The sequence below is a fragment of the Salmo trutta genome, chromosome 27 (genome assembly GCF_901001165.1).
Source record: "Salmo trutta chromosome 27, fSalTru1.1, whole genome shotgun sequence".
NCBI lineage: Eukaryota > Metazoa > Chordata > Actinopteri > Salmoniformes > Salmonidae > Salmo > Salmo trutta.
In genome coordinates this window covers 14,300,821-14,322,827 of record NC_042983.1, presented here as the reverse complement: position 1 = coordinate 14,322,827, position 22,007 = coordinate 14,300,821, and the positions used below count along the sequence as shown (strand labels likewise).

Below are 22,007 nucleotides of genomic sequence, written 5' to 3'. Positions count from 1 at the left end.
AGAGTTGGTCTTAACTGCAGAAGCCAGCCACTGAGACAGAAGGGATTAGCAGAGTCACCTTGAATCAGCGTGTCATTCTGCCCAGTAAAATTGTATAATGGGAGCTGGAGCCTGGGAGGTGATTTGTGGCCTCCTGACAGAGCTTCAGTGTTCATTAGGCCCCGTGGAGAGCAGCTCAGAGACACACTGAACGGATGCAGAGATACACACACCCACACTTGTTAATCAAAAATACACCAAAATATAACATTTCAGCACTTATAATTTGACAAAATAAGGACACACCTCTCAGTCTCTACCAGAATCAACGCCTTCTTCCATTGGATAATTGCTTGACAGTTCCCAATTAACTTCTTTCTTCCCTTCAATCAGCAATGTCTATTTTATGCAACTGTAATATGAAAGAGTTCAGCTAGGGAGATTAAGTCAATCTGTGATATACTGTAGGTCTTGGTTTACACTTTGATCTTTCACAATGAATCACTCCAGGGTTATGTTGGGGTCACACTCCTGCCTGCTAACCTAATGTAGCAGCCGTAAAAGAAACGCCTGAACGGCAATTCTTTCTTTCTGATCCTGACGAGAGGGGAGGTTCTCTTCTGCCCTATTCAACCAATCCAGTAAATGTGGAGGAGGAGTTGAGATGGAGTGTCGCCTTGTTAACGTCCAAAAGCGGAAGTCGCGTCACAGGCTCTCTTTCCATTTCCCCTGAAAACCGTATGCATCCGGTTGTTTCCACTCTGCTGAGGGTGCCCTCTTGCCAACCCAGGCCTCCTCTGACTGGGAGGAGTGTGTGTGCGTGTGTCCATTGTGTGTGTGCGTGTGTCCTAATTCATGTGTATGAAATCAGTGACGTTGCCAAATCAATTTCCTTCGAACACACAGTGTGTGTGTGTGTGTTTGTACATTATGCTGGTGACACAGAGGCCATTTGCCTTCAGTGTTTCCCGTGGATCCTCCTCATGCATGGATTTAAGGATGACACTAATGTTCCGCTTGGGTCACCACACCTGCTCTTATATACCGGCGCTTTATTTAAAGACAAATACATTTTTTCCAGAACCTTGTTTATTAGCTCCTTCTCCAACAGAAGGATCATGACTCAGCATATTTCCTGTCTCTGTTTAAGACCTGAGACTGAAGGAGACTCATGAAATATAGAACAGGGGAGCTCTCCTGGAAATGTAATATACTTCATGAATATAAACTGTGTAATACGGCCAAAGCCATTTTCTTTACATCACTCAAGGAAATTATTAAAGGGGAAAGGGGCAGGCAGGCAGGACAGCGAGCGAATGTTTAAGAGAGTTAGGTGTCAGTGCTGTTTTTCTGCAACACCTGTTTGTCTGGTTATGAATGCAGCTGTCGAAACTTCCCGAGTTATTCACCTTATCTGACTGGAACCTCTCTCTCTCTTGCGCTTTCTCTCCCACCCCCTCTCTCTCTTTCTTCCATAGCTTGACCAATGAACACCATAGCCAGTGAGGGTAACTTCCTGTGGTGACTGCAGACTTCAGGGTTTTCCCTGTTGCATCTCCAGACCCACCACTCTGCTCTGCTCCCAAACCTCTCTGCCGGATTCCATCCATCTCCCTCCGCCCTCTTCCTACCCCCCTGTACTCCCACTCCTGAACCTCCATCAGAGCTAAAATGGACGACAGCTACGAAAACAGGACTTCCTTAGTGAAGGGGGCCAAGGACATCGCCAAGGAGGCCAAGCGGCACGCTGTGAAAAAGGTCAACAAGGTTGTGGACAGCACCACAGACGAGTACTCCCAGCGCAAATACAGCCGTTTCGAGGACGAGGTGGACGAGGGGGACGACTTTTACCGTAACCCTCCCAGGCAGGACGGAGGCTACAATGACAACGACCAGGCCAGTGATGCCAGCGACGCCACAGAGGGCCATGATGACGAAGATGAGATCTACGAAGGGGAGTACCAAGGAATCCCAACGGCCGGAGACAGGCGGGCCAGGGAGGGGCAGGTGGCTCTGGGGCAGCCCGTCACAGACAGCCTGAAAGATCGTAAGGAGCTGGAGCAGGAGAGGCAGGCGGACGAGGAGGAACTCGCCCAGCAGTATGAGCTGATCATCCAGGAGTGTGGCCACGGCAGGTTCCAGTGGCAGCTGTTCCTGGTGCTGGGCCTGGCCCTCATGTCAGATGGGGTGGAGGTGTTTGTGGTGGGGTTCGTTCTACCCAGCGCCGAGACGGACATGTGTGCTCTGGGTGGCTCCAACTCCAGATCTGGATGGCTAGGTAAGCAGTTAGGGGTGTGCGTGTGTGTTTAAAACATGAGTGCTTAGCAGTTTTTGTAAGCTTCTGTAAGATCACAACAGGATTAAATGACTGTTGTCTACAGAGTACTGTGTAACGGTACGTTGGTTTCTGTGTCTTTGTTGAGGGACTAGTTTTCCCAATGTGTTCACTTGGAGTCACACTAGTCCAGATGGCTGCAGGTCTGTAATCCATCACTATCGAGTCTGACACGACATGTGTGTCCAGGGGCTGCCTGTGTTAATGTCATACTGTAAAAACATAGAATCAGTCAGCCCTCCACCCCCTGCACAGTGAGACATGGCACAACTACTTTCACTGCTCCATGCTCTGCTTACCCTTATTCATGTCCTCTCTCTCTCTCTCTCTCTCTCTTTCTCCCCCTCCCTCCCTCCCTCCCTCCCTCCCTCCCTCCCTCCCTCCCTCCCTCCCTCCCTCCCTCCCCTGATGAGGTGACTCAGGTTGAACGGGATTGTGTTTGTCTGTGTGTATGGTGGAGTTACTTTGACCTTGTTGGAGTCCAATGTGATCATCATCAGATGTGTCTCTTTTCATTTAGTTTTGTCATTTTTCTTTTTCAGAGCGGGGTTAGAGCTACAAAAATATTCAAATAAACCCGCCCGCATCCTCCCGTCCCACCCGGAAACCATGATTTTCTGTGGAATATTTCCTTACACATCTGTGCATTTTGTATACAAACAATACAGGTGTCAGTGCTTTGGTGGTTGGTTAGTTCAACCTGAGTTTACTTAGTTGTTTCCATGCAGAGCCATCGCAGGGAAACAGGAATAACATCCTAGAGACTGAGGCTTTGTATCGCAAGCTGGTCAAACTGAGCCCAGTGTAACAGGATAATACAATCTGAAAAATTAAATGAAATCAATCTGATTAAATTACAGAATAAAATTTGTACCTAACAGGATCCCACAGGAATCTTAACTGCTGCATGGGAACAATGGAGGAATGAGAAAGTACCTCACCTCACTTTCCACCTCTTCTGTTTTCTTCCCTTTCTCTTTCTGTAACTCTTTCCCTTTCCTTTCTTAGTCTCTTTCTCCTTTGTTCTCCCTCCTCTTTTTTGTCTCCTTCATTCTGTCTTTACATCTCTCCCTCCTTCCTCCTTTTTACCACTTCCTTCCTTTCTCCCATCCCTATCCCCCTCTCTCTCTCTCTCTCTCTCTCTCTCTCGCTCTCTCTCTCCCTCTCTCTCTCCCTCTCTCCCTCTCTCTCTCCCTGTCTTTCTCCCTGTCTTTCTCTCTCTCCCTCCCTCTGTCTCTCTCTCTCCCTGTCTCTCTCTCTCTCCCTCCCCCGTCTCTCTCTGTATATGGTAGCCAGCTGGCAGGCTGTGAGTTTCTGCGTGGTCCAGGCCAGGGGCAGCTGAGCATGGCTAAACTGCAGTGAGATCGCAGTGCCACTGCAGAGATTACACTACCCGCTGCTACCGCAGAGAGAGTGTGTGTGGTAGAGGGCTGTGGGGTGGGAGAGCGTGTGTGTGTGTGTGTGGGGGGGGACTCTCTTATCGAGCACTCATAGTATCAAAATACTTCACGCCTATCTGGTCATTACCCTTGATGCAAGGGAGCTTAGAAGCATTACTTAGCTGAATGAGTCATCCCATTGTGCTTGCACCCCTGGGCCCAAGATAAGTATAATTTCATAAAGATTTCATTGAAATCTTTGCTACCCCCACCAACCAAAAATATGACAAAGAGACCCAATCTTTTTTTCTGCAGAGGTGGTGGTTTTCTTACAGCAGAAGAGGGGGCACGAATCCCATCAAGCCTGACATGATCTGGTACAAATGTGATTACACGCTGCTCAGTGTAAAGGAGCTGAACAGAAGAGAGGAGAGGAGGGGAAAAGGAGAGTGGAGGAGAGGACAGGAGAGGAGAGGAAAGGAAAGAAGAGGAAAGATATAGGAAAGAAGAGGAGGACACAAGCAGAAAAAGAAGAGCGGGGAGAGATCAGCACAGTGAGAAAGAAAGCAGACAGGAAATGAAAGAAGATCAGAAGAGAGGAGAGGAGAAAAGAGACGAGAGGATAGGTGAAGAGAGAGTATGAAAACAGTAAAAAATACAAATAAAAGGAAATCACCAGACCGTTGTTTACAGTGACAGAATTAGCTTCAGACAGGCACGCCGTACTCCCCTATATGCAGTATGAATAGAACGGGGCATGCGTTTTGTGTGGCGCTGAAACAGTTTACCCCTGTAAGAGTGAAGAGCATCAAAGCGTGAAATCGGAAAAGAGACCATGATGCAGCTGAGCGCTCTCACTACTCTTAGGGGGCTCCTCAGGATCTGACAGCACAAAAAACACCCCCACCATGCCCCCCCTCTCTCTCTTCACTTCCTCTCATACACCCTTTCTCTGAACTCCGTTTCCTCTCTTTTTCTTTATCCCTCACTCTCTTATTCTTCACTTCTTTCCTCTTTTTCCGAACTTCTCTCCCTCGTTCTCCTCTCACTATGCTAATTTTCTTTGCCCTTTTCTATTTGTTTAAATCCTTCTCCTTCACCTTCTCCTTCTCCATCTGCCCTTTTCTCCTCCCCATTACAATTTATTTTATTTTCTCTCTCTTTTTGCCCTTCATTGTCAAGTTTACAAGAGCTGCTGAATCATGATACTTAACTGGGTGTATGTGTGTGTGTGTGTTTTGCCGCACTGTTCAGCTCCAGCACCTCCCCCTTTAGGGTTTGTGTGTTGGTGCGTGTCTGACTGTTTGTTGAACATTCCCCTGTTTTGGAGATGTGTTTTGACATGTCTGTGACCTATGTGAGTGCTTTGGGACTGTTGTGTCTGAGAGTTGTGATGCAAGGTGTTTTTTATTGGACGATGTAGAGTTTCGTTGCCATGCAGATAAGCTGTCCAAATCCAAATACTGTATATTCTCTTCACTTTTGGGACCAGCAGCATACCACCCTGCATCCCACTGCTGGCTAGCCTCAGAAGCTAAACAGGGTTGGTCCTGGTCGGTCCCTGGATGGGAGACTGTTGCTGAAAGTGGTGTTGTAGGGCCAGTAGGAGGCACTCTTTCCTCTGGTCTAAAAAAAATATCCCAGGGCAGTGTAGTAGGGTGTCTGTTTTTCCTGTCAAAGATTCAGTCTCATTTCACCCTGTTGAGAGAACCCAATCACCCAGACAGTCATGTTGTTTCACCACCTCCTGCTTGGCCACTTATCACCTCATCATCACAACTCTCCTCTCTCACACCCTCTAGCCCTCACCAGGGAATAGAAACACACACGTTCACCCTGCCTTTCCCCAGCTATTCTAGATGTGACCTGTGTATAAATGAGGTTTCTATACGGAAGGTAAGGTGAAAGCCTGTGACAGAGGATAACATGTGAATTGACTTGACCCTCTGTTGGCCTACAGGTTTGAATGAAGCTGCATTCACCCCCCCCCCCCCGTCCCCGTCACTCCCCTGCCATAATAGGACAGGAAGTGGCTACAAATAATGGGGAGCACTGAGCCACTCTGTCTGTCTCTAAGCTATCCTTAACTAAGGGGTGAATGTCTATTTGGTCATATCTATTCCTGTATGTCATTTAGTCTAGCAGTACTTTATTTAGTAACCATGTGTAATGTGTGTAGAACGAACATTCCTAAATGCACTAGTATCATACTTCTTAGAAAGTGTGGCCAACCCTGTTTCACCTCCAGATGCTCTGTCCACTGCTGCTTCCGTCGTGCAGAACAGTTTGTGCAGCGTAATAACTGCTTGGGTTCTTCAGGAGCAAACTAGCGCCTAGCAAAGTGCCTGGTCATAAAAAGAGTAGCAGGGGACTATAGTCTGGAGACTAGAAGCTGCACAGTTAAAGAGAAATATCTTGTCTGAAGTCATACAGCTTTTATGGGTACTTGTGTGGCTGAAAAGCATATAGAGGATACAAGCATATAAATCTAGGTTTTGCACAATCAGTACAGCACTCAACCATGTGTAGCTGGCTAAATGCTCCTAGACAGTTAGTGAATGGGACGCTAGAGTATTTCAACATAGTGATACTGTAGATGTCTTTCCCCCATGATTCACGTTATTTCCTGGCGCCAGTGCTGAGATAATCACACCCTCAGATGCTGTGCAGTAAAACACACAACAATCAATACATGAATGAGGTATTCGGACGTCCTCTAGGGGCTATTAGACAGTATGATCATGGTTCAACTGTTTTACTGTTTTATAAGATATCTGGCATCCTAGGCTCCTTTCTCTCTTTTTGAGACAAAAGGGTTATTTGTGGGTGGAAAGGGTTCTTCCTAAACCATAAAGGATTCCCTTATGGGTAGGGCTGGGAATTGCTAGGGACCTCACCATACGATATTATCACAATACTTAGGTGCCGATACGATATGTATTGCGATTCTCACGTTTCTAGTATTACGATTAGATACCGTGATTTTATTGCAATTTGATGTTCCAAACATATTACATCTATGTCTGCTGCAGCCTCCCGAGTGGTGCAGGGGTCTAAGGCCCTGCATTGCAGTTGCTAGCTGTGCCACTAGAGATCCTGGTTCGAGTCCAGGCTCTGTTGCAGCCGGCTGCGACCGGGAGACCCATGGGGCGGCGCGCAATTGGCCCAGCGTCATCCGGATTAGGGGAGGGTTTGGCCGGCAGGGATGTCTTTGTCCCATTGCGCTCTATCGACTCCTGTGGGCGCAATGCACGCTGATACGGTCGCCAGGTGTACGGTGTTTCCACCGACACAATGCTGTGGCTGGCTTCTGGGTTAACCGGGCATTGTGTCAAGGAGCATTGTGGCTTGGTTGGGTTGTGTTTCGGAGGACGCATGGCTCTCGACCTTTGCTTCTCCCGAGTCCGTACGGGAGTTGCAGTGATGAGACAAGACTGTAACTACCAATTGGATACCACGAAATTGGGGAGAAAAAGGGGTAAAAGTAAAAAAATAATATAATAATTTAAAAAACATATGTCTGCTGCAGAGAGATGAGAGAGCATGAGAATAAAAGTGCTGAAAACATGTTGGCTCACTGTTTAAAAAGAAGATGGAGAGAAAGCTATATGATGCAGGTACAGCCGACTAGCGCTAGCTAACGCTACCTAGCAAAAAAATACATATATATTTTCTTTACAAATCAATACTTGGAGTCAAAGTATCAATATAATATTGTCCAAAAAACATATAGCAATATGTAACTGTATAGATGTGTTCCACCATCACTACAGAAGGGGACAAGCTGAAGAACCCTCTCTAAAATGTGATCAAAAATCTATGGTCCAAGTGCATGTGTAACACAAACGTCTGTTGGTCAGGCTGTGTTAAATGGAAATCTAAGGCTTGGAAAACAGTGTGGGGAAAAGTATGGGCAGTATTTGATATATCACTATTATTTGTGTTGTCCCTTTTGTCAGGAAGAGGTCAATGAGTATGCTGTCTTCCTAATGCCTTGGCTTCAGGGCTGTATCAAGATGGCCGAATGGCTTGCTGACTCTCCCCAAATCCTAATCTCAACCATTAGATCATAAAATAGGACCTCAGATCAGCGACTATGGCCAAGTGTGAATGACCCCAGTTTGACCCCTGAAGTAAGAGAGTTAAGTCAGATCCCCATCTATCCACAACAGTGGGGAGATGAGATCTGAATGAGGTGTATCTTGTTATACCCTGAATTGAAATTATTTGGACCAGACGTCATTGCCTCGGGCTAAATTATATCACACCATGTGTAATCAGAATATGGCCTAATCTATCTGCAATCTGTTCTTTATTGTCATAGCGACTGAAATTTAAAATATAAATGACAGTGCTTTTGTAATGAGAGAGCTATCCCTTTTCTGTTTACTCGTCAGTTTATCTGTTTATATGTCGGTTTCTTATTATATAATTATTTTTTATTTAGATGGCGTCTGAGTCCTCTTAAGGAATCACGTTTGACGGAAAAGTCGCTTGACCAGGACTTCACAGCATTCATTCTATCAATGCATGAAATAATTCCATCCTAGAAAGATTGAAAATGGACTGGTAGGCCATAGCAGGACTATGACTAAAGGTGGATACTGTTTAGACTTGAGAAGATGAACATCTTCCTGAGATTAGAGAGGAGCAGGGTACAGGAACAGTACTTTGGCATTAATAATAGAGAAGGATGTCTCATAGTGTTCCAAGACCATGATCAGCAGTGGGTGAAATTCATGCAGAGATCAAGTCACCCTGTACACTGCCTTCAGAAAGTATTCACACCCCTTGACTTTTTCCACATTTTGATGTGTTACAGCCTGAATTTAAAATGGATTACATTGAGTTGGTACTTATATACACACAATACCCCATAATGTCAAAGTGGAATTATGTTTTTAGAAATGTTTAAAAATGTGTTAAAAAATGAAAAGCTGAAATGTCTTAAGTCATTAAGTATTCAAGCCCTTTGTTATGGCAAGTCTAAATAAGTTCAGGAGTAAAAAATGTGCTTAACAAGTCACATAATAAGTTGCATGGACTCACTCTGTGTGCAATAATAGTGTTCTTTTTAAATGACTGCCCCATATCTATACCTCACATATACAATCATCTGTAAGGTCCCTAAGTCGAGCAGTGAATTTCAAGCACAGATTCAACAACAAAGACCAGGGAGGTTTTCTTATGGTTCGCAAAGAAGGACACTGTATTACTGACATAATTCTTCATCCCATTGATTCATGTTACACTAGTGGGTCCAGGTTTATTCCTTCTGTATTTACTCATCACAGTGGGATTGAGAATGGGTTGTGTTTTACTGTAGGGACTTCATCCCTCAAATCTTAGTTATATTGTATAACTCCTTATCATTCTGACCGGTAACAGGAATTGAATAGTTCTTGGTGAAAGTGTTTATGAAGTGTTCTCTTGGGATGTGCAAATAATTGAACACAAAACTGAAAGAAAAGTTGAATCTACAGTATAATTTGGGTTATGATTTGGGCAGTAAGGCAAGAGAGATCCTTTGTTATTCCTGCATGAGATAAAGGTTTTAACAGTCAAAAGATGAGCAGGATTTATCAAGTTGTTATTCTACCAAGACATCTCCCCTCTCAGGAGAAGTGGAATTTATTACACAAAACAGAGTCATTCAACAGATTTGGTGATTACATGATCTTATTGATGTATGATAATCAGCACAAATGGGCCTTAATGCCGCTCCATACTTTACTGTGACAATTTTATACCTTTCACTTTTGCAGCTAGAGCCCAAGGAGGGGCCATAAATCCTAATGGCTCAGTCCCAAATGGCACCCTGTTCCCTAGATAGTGTACTACTTTTGACCAGAGCACTATGGGTCCTGGTCAAAAGTAGTGCATTAGAAAGGGAATAGGGTGCCATTTAGGAAGCACACAATGTCTCCTGGCAAGGATATGATGTCAGGTAGAGAGGGACTAGAGGTGATTATGACATTGCATATTAAAATAGCAGGGGATATATATATATATATATATATATAGGATTATGACATTGCATATTAAAATAGCATGGGATATATATATATAACATTTTTTAACAGTAATGTCCACTGTGTTCTGCTGAAGACGATGTGAATCCACCATTAAGATTAGCTTTATCCACCAGTATACAATTCTTATCTACACAGTCAAATTCACACAGTATTTGTTGGTTTGTCTGAAGGTTCGATGACAATTGGTTTGAGCATTGCTTTGTGCTGTGCAAATAGATATGGTATAGATCTAAAATATCTCTGTCTTTCTGTCTCGGTCTCTATCTATCTCTCTCTGTCTGTCACTCTCTCTCTGCAGGCAGTATTGTGTACCTGGGGATGATGGTGGGGGCGTTCTTCTGGGGGGGCATGTCGGACAAGGTGGGCCGCAGACAGTGTCTGCTCATCTGCATGTGTGTGAACGGCTTCTTCGCCTTCCTGTCCTCCTTCGTTCAGGGTTACGGCATCTTCCTGCTCTGCCGCGTGATCGCAGGCTTTGGGTGAGTCTATCTGACTGGGGTTACAATGGCAAGCAACATCAATGTGTCCTTTCTCTTAAATAACGGGGTACTGAATTATCATAATAATCCACACTAAACAAACAATTAGAAAAGTCAATTACAAATTATACTGGAGATTTAAAAAATGTATTGTGAGTTGTGACATGAACAGTAGAGTAATGACAACTGACTCAGTTTGTTTACATAGCTAGCTACAACCATGATGAGTCCTTCATCAAATGGCCCTGCAGCTCTACGTCGTTAACTCCTTAATTCCCACAGAGACTGCTTTTCACAGTAGATAGTCATCCATTCATTATCTGTTGTTGTAAATAATCTGTTTTGGTTTCTTGAATGAATATCTAGTTGTAATTCTGTTAACATAGACTAACTCAATTTCACCCATATAACCCCTAGAGGTTTTACTCACTCCTATCTATATCCATAATAATAATAATAATAATGTGTGACTAGTAGTGAATGTGTCAACCACTCTCCTGTCAGTATGGCAGTATGCTCCTGACATCCATCATGAAAGTCTTTAGTTTAGACCAACTAGGCTGTGTCAGTGATAACAGGGGATTTACTGTAATATATTTACTGTAATATAGGGGCTTAAAACCTTGTTTCATTCATTCATTGATGTGAGCCTTTGTAAACACGTTTGTGCGTCTTCTACTTGGATTGGGTTAATGATTTTAACATTGCTGGTAAAATGCTTTACAAGTCTCAAAAACAAAACAATTAGCACAAAAGAATTCCCCTCATTCGTCAAATTAATTTGAAAACGTTCAAGCAAAAAGTGCACAAGAATTCTAAAAGCAATATCTCAACAAACAACATTCAGTCCTTTCTTTCGGTCTTGCACTCGGTGATTCTGGTGTCTCATTCAATCAGATGTGTTTTTGTCAAGGTTTCCCCTGGCTTGACAAATCCTAGGGATGTTTCCTTAGCCATCACTGTCGTCATGGCACACTGGCTTTTGGTAAGCCTTTAGTGAAAGGCTCTCTGACAAATGATTGTCTGAAATGTGCTTCTGGGGCATTTAAAGGCAGCCTTATGATGGACAAGTGACATTTGATTTAGAAACTACTGTACTAGCCCCATACGACCATCCTGATCTCGCGAGCTTACATTCTATTTCGCTACACAATGAAACGAAACAAAAGCGCAGCAGTCAGGATAGTGGAGCAGGCTACTACTTTACAGCACCATTTCTGAATGTCCATATTGTTATTCACTGGCTGCATGGCCTCTAGCCTCACATGTCTAGCAATGTAAGAACAGAGCATTGATTTATAGAGAGAAAATATTGGAGGGGTGTAACGGTCCCTGTCAAGAGCTCATTTACTAATTGCCTCCCGCCCCTCTCCCCAGAGGGACACAATGTAATTGAAAAGGCTTACCAGCCAAACTGCCTTCTGTTGGAGTCATGGACGACTGGCTCCAAGCCTAATGGTTAACTGGAAAGCCAAGGAAATGCCCTTTTGGCAAAGTTGGCTTATTTTGAGGAAAATTGTTAGAGTGTTTGTTTCTATTGTCTACTTTTACAGTAGTAAAAACTGTTCCAGCTGCGTCACGTCTGAACAATACAAAAGGTTCCTCAGAGAAAATAGAGGCCCCACAATTTTTTTTTTTAAATAACAAAAAAACAACAGCTTTTTGTTGTTGTTGCAGCAATGTACTATAGATATAGTTAATTTTCATGGGTCAAATCATTTGTAGGTGTCAAGAAAATGTTACCTTCCGCATAAACCGTGTGGCTCTACTCGTTGTCCTATGGCATATCATCTTCTGGTGCATTGCGCCACCAAGTAATTAAGCAACTCATTGTCCTGTCCTTGTCTCCTTCAGAACAGGGGGGGTTGTACCCATCGTCTTCTCCTTATTTGCGGAGGTGCTGTCCAGAGAGAAGAGAGGGGAGCACCTGAGCTGGCTCTGCATGTTCTGGATGATTGGAGAGATCTATGCTTCAGCCATGGCCTGGGCCATTATACCACACTACGGTAAGTAGTATACTGTTATACCACATTATACCACACTACGGTAAGTAGTATACTGTTATACCACATTAACGCACTACTGTAAGTAGTATACTGTTATACCACATTATACCACACTACGGTAAGTAGTATACTGATATACCACATTAACGCACTACGGTAAGTAGTATACTGTTATACCACATTGTCGTGTCTTTGGCTATGCCGGATTAAGTGATATGACATGCTAACTTATAAAATGATTTCTCTGTAATTAATATTACCTGATTAAGCTAATCATGTAAATGTAATTAACTAGAAAGTCGGGGCACCACGGAAGAACGTTTATAGAGCTGTTATCTTCCGAATAAACTCTTAAAATACTTAGTAATATTTTACATCGATAGCAGTCAATATTAACCCTTATCCTATTTTCAGTCTCATAATGAAAGTTGTAAATTCTTGGTTATCTTCACGAACCCTAGCTAACAAGTTGAATCAGCAATACAAAATTGGGTTTAATTATTTATTTACTAAATACCTAACTAATCACACAGAATTACAAATACACAGAACACCAATGATGTCATACAGAAAACGTCCCGGTGGACGGAACCTGGTTACACAAAGGAAAGGGGGTTGGGCTTGAATGAAAGGGCGGGAAGACTTAGGAACAAAGAAACAGCAGCTATGCTATCGTAAATACATTATCTTATGCATTCTAAATTACCGCCCATTTGGAAAAGGAAAATGCAATAAATATTTACTCTGAGCTGCGCTTCGGTAGATTGGTCGTAGATGCTGGCCGGGTTGGCCAACAGATCTTCCTGTAGTGGAAGAATGTCAATGGTGGTAAATTGGATACGTGGTGGTATCTTCGTCTGGTTGTTAGACTGGATCCGTCGTCCGTCCTTTCCTAGCCCACGTTAGCAGCGGCTAACTCAACGGCTAGGAAGTATCACTTCTGTAGTGAATAAGCTCAAAGTTCATACCAGTTCATACCATAGCTCACGCCGAGGTTGGCTTAGTTCTGTTCTTGACATGTGTCCTTCTAACGTAGAGGCTGCAGACCTCCCGTACTGGAACTCCTGGTTGTCTTTTCATCAAAGGCTTATATAGTGGAGAGGGAGGAAGGAGGTGTTTCATCGTTTATAACCCCTGTCTCTTCACAGGGTTGGGCCACTGATCGAGCAGGGCACTTTCCTTATGAAAACCCAATTCTCTCATTTGGAAGCTAAAATTACATTTAATCTCCTAACAAACAATTTCAATATCAAACATTTCAATTGCATAACAATTCCATGTGACTCTGATAACTAGAGGGTGTATACTTTCTCAGGTACAGTTTATGTCGTCCTGTCATCAATCATAATGTCCCAGATAACAATGAACTGACCTCCATACTCATTACGTTATCAAGCATATTTCCAACTGGTTTTATTACCAAAATATGGTTCCTTTCCCCATTTGTTTGATGTTCCCAGACTCTCTATATTTAACAGGACAGCAGTCCTTCAGTAGGGTCAGTAAGAGAGGGGAAGGGAGAAAGGTATTTATGGGGGGGTCATAAACCTTACCCACAGGCCAACGTCATGACAACATTATACCACACTACGTTAAGTAGTATACTGTTATACCACATTATACCACACTACGGTAAGTAGTATACTGTTATACCACATTATACCACACTACGGTAAGTAGTATACTGTTATACCACATTAACGCACTATGGTGACTCACCAGGACTAGTCCACACTCACACAGGTGGAATGAACACATCATCGGCATTTTAGTAACAAAACCTTCTTGGTTAGATGGTTATGATGCCCCTGAATGTGGTATAATAGTTTGACATTGTATAGTTTAGAAAGTAAAAGCAAATCAAAAAATGGGACACAATGTTAAAACTTACTGCACACATCCAGGTTGGCAGAGTATAACCAGCGGATGTGAACGTTTAGCTGTGACCGTGGGTGAAGGTGCCAGTTTGCCCTGCTGGCGCGTCAACTAAGTGGCTGCAGACCGGGAGAGGGACAGTTTAAGTGATTAATGTAGGCCTGGAAACCACGGGGATACACATACAGGCACACATAGGGATATTTAAAGGATGAAGGCGTAACGGTGGGAGATAGGAGACTGTGATTTACGACTGCTACACTGGAAATAAGCTGCACTCATCAATAAAGAAAAGGGAAAGGCTTGAAAATGGGCTTTCCTCTCTCTCTCTTCCTCACACTATATCAATCTCTCCCACCACCCGTCTCTCTGTGTGAGCCTCTTTCTCTCTGCTCATCTTCTCTTTCCCTCTCACTCCTTTCTTTCTGTCCCTCTCTTTCCTCCCCCTCTTTCACTGTCTCCCAATGTCTCTTCTAACCACCTCTTACTGTCCCTCCCTCCCTCCCTGTCCCTCCTCTCCTTTTCTCTGTCTGGGGATGTTCTTCTTGATCAAGCATAATTAGCTTTTTCCTCTTGCTCTAACCTAATGGGACAAAGCTACAGCTAGCCATGATTTATGGTCGAGCTGTGTTTTAGCCCAGCCGTGGGTGACGTCAGTGAGAGGCTCCATGGAGGATATTTCACTGTGCCGGCCGTGCTGAGCCACTGAAACGCCTGTTTGTACAAATAGTGACTACACTGTAGACATTGAAGGAAATGATACCTGAAACAGTGGGGGTTCATTTAAGATTTCAGATCATTGAGCTGCTTTTAGGAAAATCCACAGTTTCTCTTTATTGTGCAGTGGCTTTAGAGGAGGGCTACACACACACACACACACACACACACACACACACACACACACACACACACACACACACACACACACACACACACACACACACACACACACACACAATCTGATAAACCTAGTGAGTCTCACTGAGAAAGCTCTGCTGTCAAGTCTGCAGATATCCCTTTGAAGGCTTGGTAGTAAACCCACTCTGCTCTCATTCTTTCTGACATACACTCTCTCTTTCCTCTCTCACTCCTCCTCTCTCCATATCCTCTCGCTTTCTATCCTTTATCTCCCCCCCTTATCTCCCTCCCCCCTTTATCTCCCTCCCCCCTCTCTCTCTGAGCGTGCCTTGCATACTCCAGCACTTTTGGGTGATTTTTATGTTCTCTCCAACTGCCGCAGTGCCCGCCAACAGCGAGTGTGGCTGAGGAGCCTGAGGTGTAGTCTTTTGTCTCATATAGAAACAGATAATGATGGATTACCACACATCTACCACCTCATTGGTGTTTAATACTCCATTAAAGTTCTTTATATACCTCCTCACTTGTCTTCAACACTCTGCAGCTCCTAATGTCTTCTAAAGCCTCATGACAAAGACACAGAAGGAGACTACAGAAGCCTGAATCAGCCTGCAGAGATCTCCGTCATACTGCAGCCTTTAGTTACACTACTAGGAGTCTCTCTCTCCCTCTCTCCATCCATCCATCCATCCATCCACTTAGTCAATTATGTACATAATCCCAGTAATGACATTTTCAATGGCAAAAACACTAACCCTCTGGGGCTGACAGCACAGCTATATCCCCATAGACAAGGCAATCACTGCAGCACATCAAACCAAATCACACCAACACACACATGCACAAGACCCTGAATGTAAGGAATTGAGATTGCCTTCATGGTAGTCACTGGGAATCCTTGGCATCCTCCCACACACACCTACAGGACAGTGTCATTACTCAGCACACAACCACAGTAACACCCCAGCAGTTCTATACATTAACGCTTACAAACACGGTGTGTGGATGACTCCGATGCACGCACAAAATGATGTACAGCCCCTGCCATACACGGTTGGTTTGAGAGAGGTGTTCTGTGTATGACAGCCTTTCTTCAAGTCTGGCTTTATTTCCACAGTGGTTGATAAGCGGTCGTATCAATCTGCCATTGGATTCCTTTCTAGCAGTAATATCCTTGTATTAACATTAACAGTGTTGATGGATAATGGGGTTATTCCTTTAAATCATGTTAAAAAGAAAAAGGCCTGATCCAGAGGGAGAGACGTGGGAGGTCACGACTAACATCCCTCTTCTCCCTCCTTCCCCAAATAGGAACAGGGAACATAAGCACACATTGCATTAGCCCTCTTACACTAATGTACACTCCCACACACTGAAGAACAGTCATTTTCAGTAAAAAGGAGATAAGGAGAACAAAAATATACCTCTTCATTGTTTTGGATTTACCCTGTTACTGTAGTTCTGAGCTACAGTGTTTATAGTGTACATACCGCATGTGGATTTGTGTTCATTCTGTGTCTATTATGTTGTCTGTCTGTATATCCTGCTTATCGGCTGTCTGTATATCCTGTTTATTGTCAGTCTATATATCCTGTTTATCGTCAGTCTGTATATCCTGCTTAACGTCTGTCTGTATATCCTGTTTATCGTCTGTCTGCATGTCCTGCTCATCATCTGTCTGTATATCCTGTTTATTGTGGTGGCACCACAAATTCCTGTACATATAAATGTATTTGGCGAATAAAGGTGATTCTGAAAAGATTTTACTTTCTCGATGTTCCATCAAATTTTCAGTAAGACCCATTTTCAGTAAGATCCATTTTCAGTAAGACCCATTTTCAATAAGACCCATTTTCAGTAAGACCCATTTTCAGTAAGACCCATTTTCAGTAAGATCCATTTTCAGTAAGACCCATTTTCAATAAGACCCATTTTCAGTAAGACCCATTTTCAATAAGACCCATTTTCAATAAGACCCATTTTCAGTAAGACCCATTTTCAGTAAGACCCATTTTCAGTAAGACCCATTTTCAGTAAGACCCATTTTCAATAAGACCCATTTTCAATAAGACCCATTTTCAGTAAGACCCATTTTCAATAAGACCCATTTTCAGTAAGACCCATTTTCAATAAGACCCATTTTCAGTAAGATCCATTTTCAGTAAGACCCATTTTCAGTAAGATCCATTTTCAGTAAGACCCATTTTCAATAAGACCCATTTTCAGTAAGACCCATTTTCAATAAGACCCATTTTCAGTAAGATCCATTAAAGTGGGCAACAATTTTGATATTTATAAACTATTTCACAGAATGTATGAAACACACATTTAAGGGTTTGAAGGGTTCTACTGTGCCTAAGGGAAAGTGCCTTAGGGTACATGGGTAGCTCAGTGTTGAGGCTAAGATTATTTACATGGCTGTGGACTATTACAATGATTGAGGATAGATATAGTTGAAGGCTTTAGCAACCGTTTCCAGCTCAAGGACATAATTAGTCCGGCACGTTCCTTTCCAATGGCAAAGGTGCATAAAGATGGAGGAATTCAGATATGACATTGTTTTTAGCACGACCCACAGAGTTCTTAAACTACGGTGTGCCACATGGTCCAATGTGCCAGTAAATCAGCAGAATCAAATTTTTCGTTTTTTCAAATTGCAGCAGTCTTGGAGCTAGAATTTGGATGATGTATACTGTGATAATGCCGATACAAAAAAAGAGTAACGTAGAGCAATGTACAGTAAGGCGAACATAGCAAATGAGGCATTTGTGGTAAGTATACATGGGGCCGCCATCTTTATGCACCTTCGCTGTTGAATAGTCCAGAAAATTACTTTAGAATGTGCTGAGATAAGTGTCATTTAGAGAGGGGAATTGGAAATTGATTGTGTGTGTGCGTGCGTTTGTGTATGTGAGAATATGTGTGTGTGTGTGTGTGTGCGTGTGTGTGTGTGTGTGTGCGTATGTGTGTTGCTGCTATGAAGATGAATCGGACATAGTCTCTACCTGTGGGATGAGATAAGGTACAACATGATTAAACTTAAATGTCCTTTCCTTCCTTTATTTGTTTGCTTTGTGTGTTGCACTTTCCTCTGTGTGTGGTCTTCGGGAATATACCCCATAGAAATTGTGCAAATAGAACAGACGTCACATCACCACGGGAAGCAACAATCAGTTGCCCACAAGTAGCTTAAAAGACCCACTCCTGTGACATTTTTGAACTACTATGAACGGAGACCAAAAACAAGCTAAATACTGTATGAATTGAAAAATCGAAGCTCCCTCTCTTGAGAATGTAACCATTATGTAAAATATGCGGATGTGTTCTCTTGTGTCTGATTGTTTGATGATGTATTGTGTGTGATTGGTTGCTGATGGGTTCTCTTGTGTGTGATTGGTTGCAGGCTGGAGTTTCAGTATGGGTTCTGCCTACCAGTTCCACAGTTGGAGAGTGTTTGTGGTCGTCTGCGCCCTGCCCTGCGTTTGTGCTGTCGTGGCTCTCACTTTCATGCCCGAGAGCCCCAGGTTTTACCTGGAGGTAAAGTAAAGCATTATGGGAAATGGGGTTTTAGGGAGAATGTCTGCCCCTAACAGACTATGTTAGTGTGTGTGAGCATGGATGGTCAGCTTTTCAATTCAATAGTTCCAGTTCTGAACAGTATAGGCAAGTATAGGCAACTAATAGAATGTAGACCAATCCCAGATAGGCATATAGCCTAGTTAATTGGTTATTTAAGTCTGATGATAGTGCAAGGATTGGTTATCATTAACGTAGGGCCCTATAGCAGCTTAGGTCCCTATAGCATCTATTTCCTCAGAAAAAAAAGAGGGTACATTATCCTATATTACTATAATGCTTAAGTGTGTTCCTGACAGTGGGTGCTGAGGAGTATTTTTTTAATAAAGTATACTTTTTTGGTTTTTGCTCAGTCTGATTGGGTGGGCCTGGCAGGGCCTGGCTTCCCAGTGGGTGGGTGGGCTTGTGTCCACCACATGACTATGCCCCTGGTTCATTAAAGTTGGAAATGCTTTGTTCTTCAACAGAAAGGCCTACGAGGCAAACAGTTAGTCAGCCTAAAGCTTCAGCAGCAGAGGCCTGGGCTAGACATGGCACGCCATTTTGCATGTTTTGTCGAAGATGGCAAATAATAAGCTAATAATAAGCTAACGTCTGTGACAGTAGGCAACGCCTGTTACTGTAGGAAAATTACACTTTGAAGTAAAATGAGTCATCATTGTCGTGACTCCTGTCATCTCAGCCCATCTCCTCCCCGTGTGAGCATGGCTGTCACGGAGGAGCGCTCCCGGTTCTCTCTCCGTTAATCCCGTTAATTCCCCCCCGTTTCTCACTCCTGTCAGGTGGGGAAGCACGACGAGGCTTGGATGATCCTCAAGCAGATCCATGACACCAACATGCGAGCGCGTGGGCAGCCGGAGAAAGTCTTCACCGTGAGTATTTTCCTGCCTCAGCTCTTGCTTTGTACACACGGTAAAAAACGAAGGCTTATAACCGCCAGCGCTGCGACATGTTTAAATATGTGCCGAGGATCATATCTATGATATGAAAAGGTTTTGAAAGGTATTTTGTGTCATTCAAATAGACGATGCCCAAGGCGCGCCTGGAAACAGCACCCCAGTCAATCTACATTTAGAGCTTTAAATTTGGTGTCAGATTTCCTGTCTCTGAAAGTGAACCAAATCTCATGATACAACTGTAGCCTATATTTTCAGATGCAGGTTTTTGCTGCTAATGCAATAGCATAAGGGCTCAATCAATCTTGAATTACAAAACGTGCCTATCAATTTGCATAGCCTACCTTTTTCCATGGGACATTCTAATTGCAATGCAGAATAGTTGTAGATACTGTAAGAGAACCAGGTAAATTCCAATTCCTCGAGGTGCTTCCAGGGCCCGTGTTTCCTTGTACCACCCAGGGATATCCAATGAATGGACCACAGCCACAGACCACCTTCAGGTTACATTTCTTCACCAGCAGTAGCCAACAAGAAAGAAACAGCATAAACATTACTTTTGATGTAATTATGTTATTAAAAACTAAATTTCCCATAATTCCCATCCCAGGTGAACAGAATCAAGATCCCTAAGCATTTGGATGAGCTGGTGGAGATGAAATCAGAGTCGGGGAACCCAGTCTCCAAGGCCCTCTTCAGGTCCAAGACAGAGCTATGTGGGGTGGGTTTTCACTGCCTCTCCTGTTGTTGGCTCGCTAGATGGCCATGATAGAAGCGGCATTATCCTGCACTGCACTCTCACAAATCATTATTGATGTGTTTCTCTTGTTTCTCCACACAGATCTGGGTTAACTTTATGAAGTGTTTCGACTACCCTCTCAAAGAAAGCACTATCAAGCTAGCGATTGTTTGGTTTACGCTGTCATTTGGGTAAGCTTTTTATTGTAATGACTCCCACTCCCTCCCTCTCTCCTGATAGAAAGCTCTGGTTATTAATTTAGAGATGTAGGAGTCAGAATAGGCTAACTTCTTTCGTCAGGAAATGGCATAGACTTTTGCGCTTGCAGCCACATTGCATTTCTGTCAGCTGTCCAACGTGGTAGCAGAGGTCGCAGCTCCCTGCTCTCAGGAGAACTACTGAATCAATATACTTTCATTGGCCTCTCCTCTCAGTGTGACAGGATGGGAATTCAAGCAGCCTGAGAAGAAAAGAACACAGAAACAGTGTATTCTACCCCTATAGTTCCAATACATTTCAACTGGCTCCTATGTATAAACATGTATTTCTTTCCATTTGTTAACCTATATCCACTAAAGTGACTCCCTATGCTAAATTCCTTGTGGTACGTACATAACCTAACCTTTATGTTGGTGACGACAATGTGTGTGTCTGTGGATCCAGGTACTACGGCTTGTCTGTGTGGTTCCCTGACGTCATCAAGCACCTCCAGGCAGATGACTACGCCTCCAAGGTGAAGATCCACAGCAACGAACGCATCGAGGACTTCACCTTCAATTTCACCATGGAGAACCAGATCCACACCAGTGGTGTCTTCATCAACGACAGGTAGGGAAGAAAGAGAAGACTCTTCCACATGAATGATGGACAAGCAGTTATAACTGCATCCTCGATGAAAAATGGGACTGATGGACTAAAATGGAGTATGGATGAAAATGTGAATCATTACTATGGCGCTTTTAAATTCATCTGGCATGTTGTTTTATCTGCTTTGTCTCTGTCAACCCGATGAGATGAATAAACGTTAAATACAGAATAGCCAAGGATTTCTCTGTAAAATGAATATGACATGTAGGCATTAGTAACTAACCATGTCCACACATACACTTTCCTCTGTTGAACCTTCCAGATTTGTTAATATGAAGTTGAAGTCCATCACCTTCATTGACTCAACCTTCCGTAACTGCTACTTTGACGACGTGACGTCGGTGGGATCCTACTTCCGGAACTGTACCTTCATCGAGGCGTTCTTCTACAACACTGGTAAGACAGACAAACAGAACCAGAAAGAGAACAGGGGCATTTCTGGGCCACTGTGAAGAATCTAGAAGGATCTTTGTCAGGCTTGACCTGTTCTCTTTGCTTTCATACTTCCTTTTTTGTGAAGATATAGTTTCGATGGGCTGAATATTGTTTGCTAGGTATTGTCCTTTCTCAGCTACAGTCCTGTCTCAGTCATGCCTATATTCCTGTTTGTGATGGCAGACATCGATGACTCCAAACTGATAGATGGCACAGAGGTGATCAACAGCACGTTTCACCACAACAAGACGGGCTGTCAGATGACCTTTGACGACGACTACAGCGCCTACTGGGTCTACTTCATCAACTTCCTTGGAACTCTGGCTGTTCTGCCCGGCAACATCGTCTCGGCACTGCTCATGGATAAAATCGGACGCCTTTCCATGTTAGGTATGTACGGGGATAGTTTGCATAGTCCTTTCTGAGGGCTACCTTTGTTATGAGCATGACTGTATCAGGTTGTTCAAATAAAAAAGGATGTGGTGTGTGTGTGTGTGTGCGTGTGTGTGCGCGCATGTGTGTGTTTGTGCGTGTGTGTCTGTGTGTGT

General features: G+C 43.5%; 1 protein-coding gene across 3 annotated transcripts in view; it reads left to right on the top strand.

The window, feature by feature from the left end:
• The window catches only part of LOC115164376 (synaptic vesicle glycoprotein 2C), a 34,542-nt gene that overhangs the window by 8,093 nt on the left and 4,442 nt on the right, over positions 1-22,007 (top strand). For 2 of the 3 annotated variants that reach the window (XM_029716792.1, XM_029716791.1), the window contains 10 exons: positions 1,458-2,257; positions 10,027-10,207; positions 12,062-12,213; positions 18,350-18,483; positions 19,305-19,394; positions 20,029-20,139; positions 20,260-20,348; positions 20,821-20,985; positions 21,287-21,420; positions 21,643-21,849. In XM_029716792.1, the coding sequence (XP_029572652.1) occupies positions 1,651-2,257; positions 10,027-10,207; positions 12,062-12,213; positions 18,350-18,483; positions 19,305-19,394; positions 20,029-20,139; positions 20,260-20,348; positions 20,821-20,985; positions 21,287-21,420; positions 21,643-21,849 (1,870 nt within the window). In that variant the 5' untranslated portion in view covers positions 1,458-1,650. Of the gene's footprint in view, positions 1-1,457; positions 2,258-10,026; positions 10,208-12,061; positions 12,214-18,349; positions 18,484-19,304; positions 19,395-20,028; positions 20,140-20,259; positions 20,349-20,820; positions 20,986-21,286; positions 21,421-21,642; positions 21,850-22,007 lie in introns of those variants that run through there. The other variant, XM_029716793.1, reaches the window with a different exon arrangement.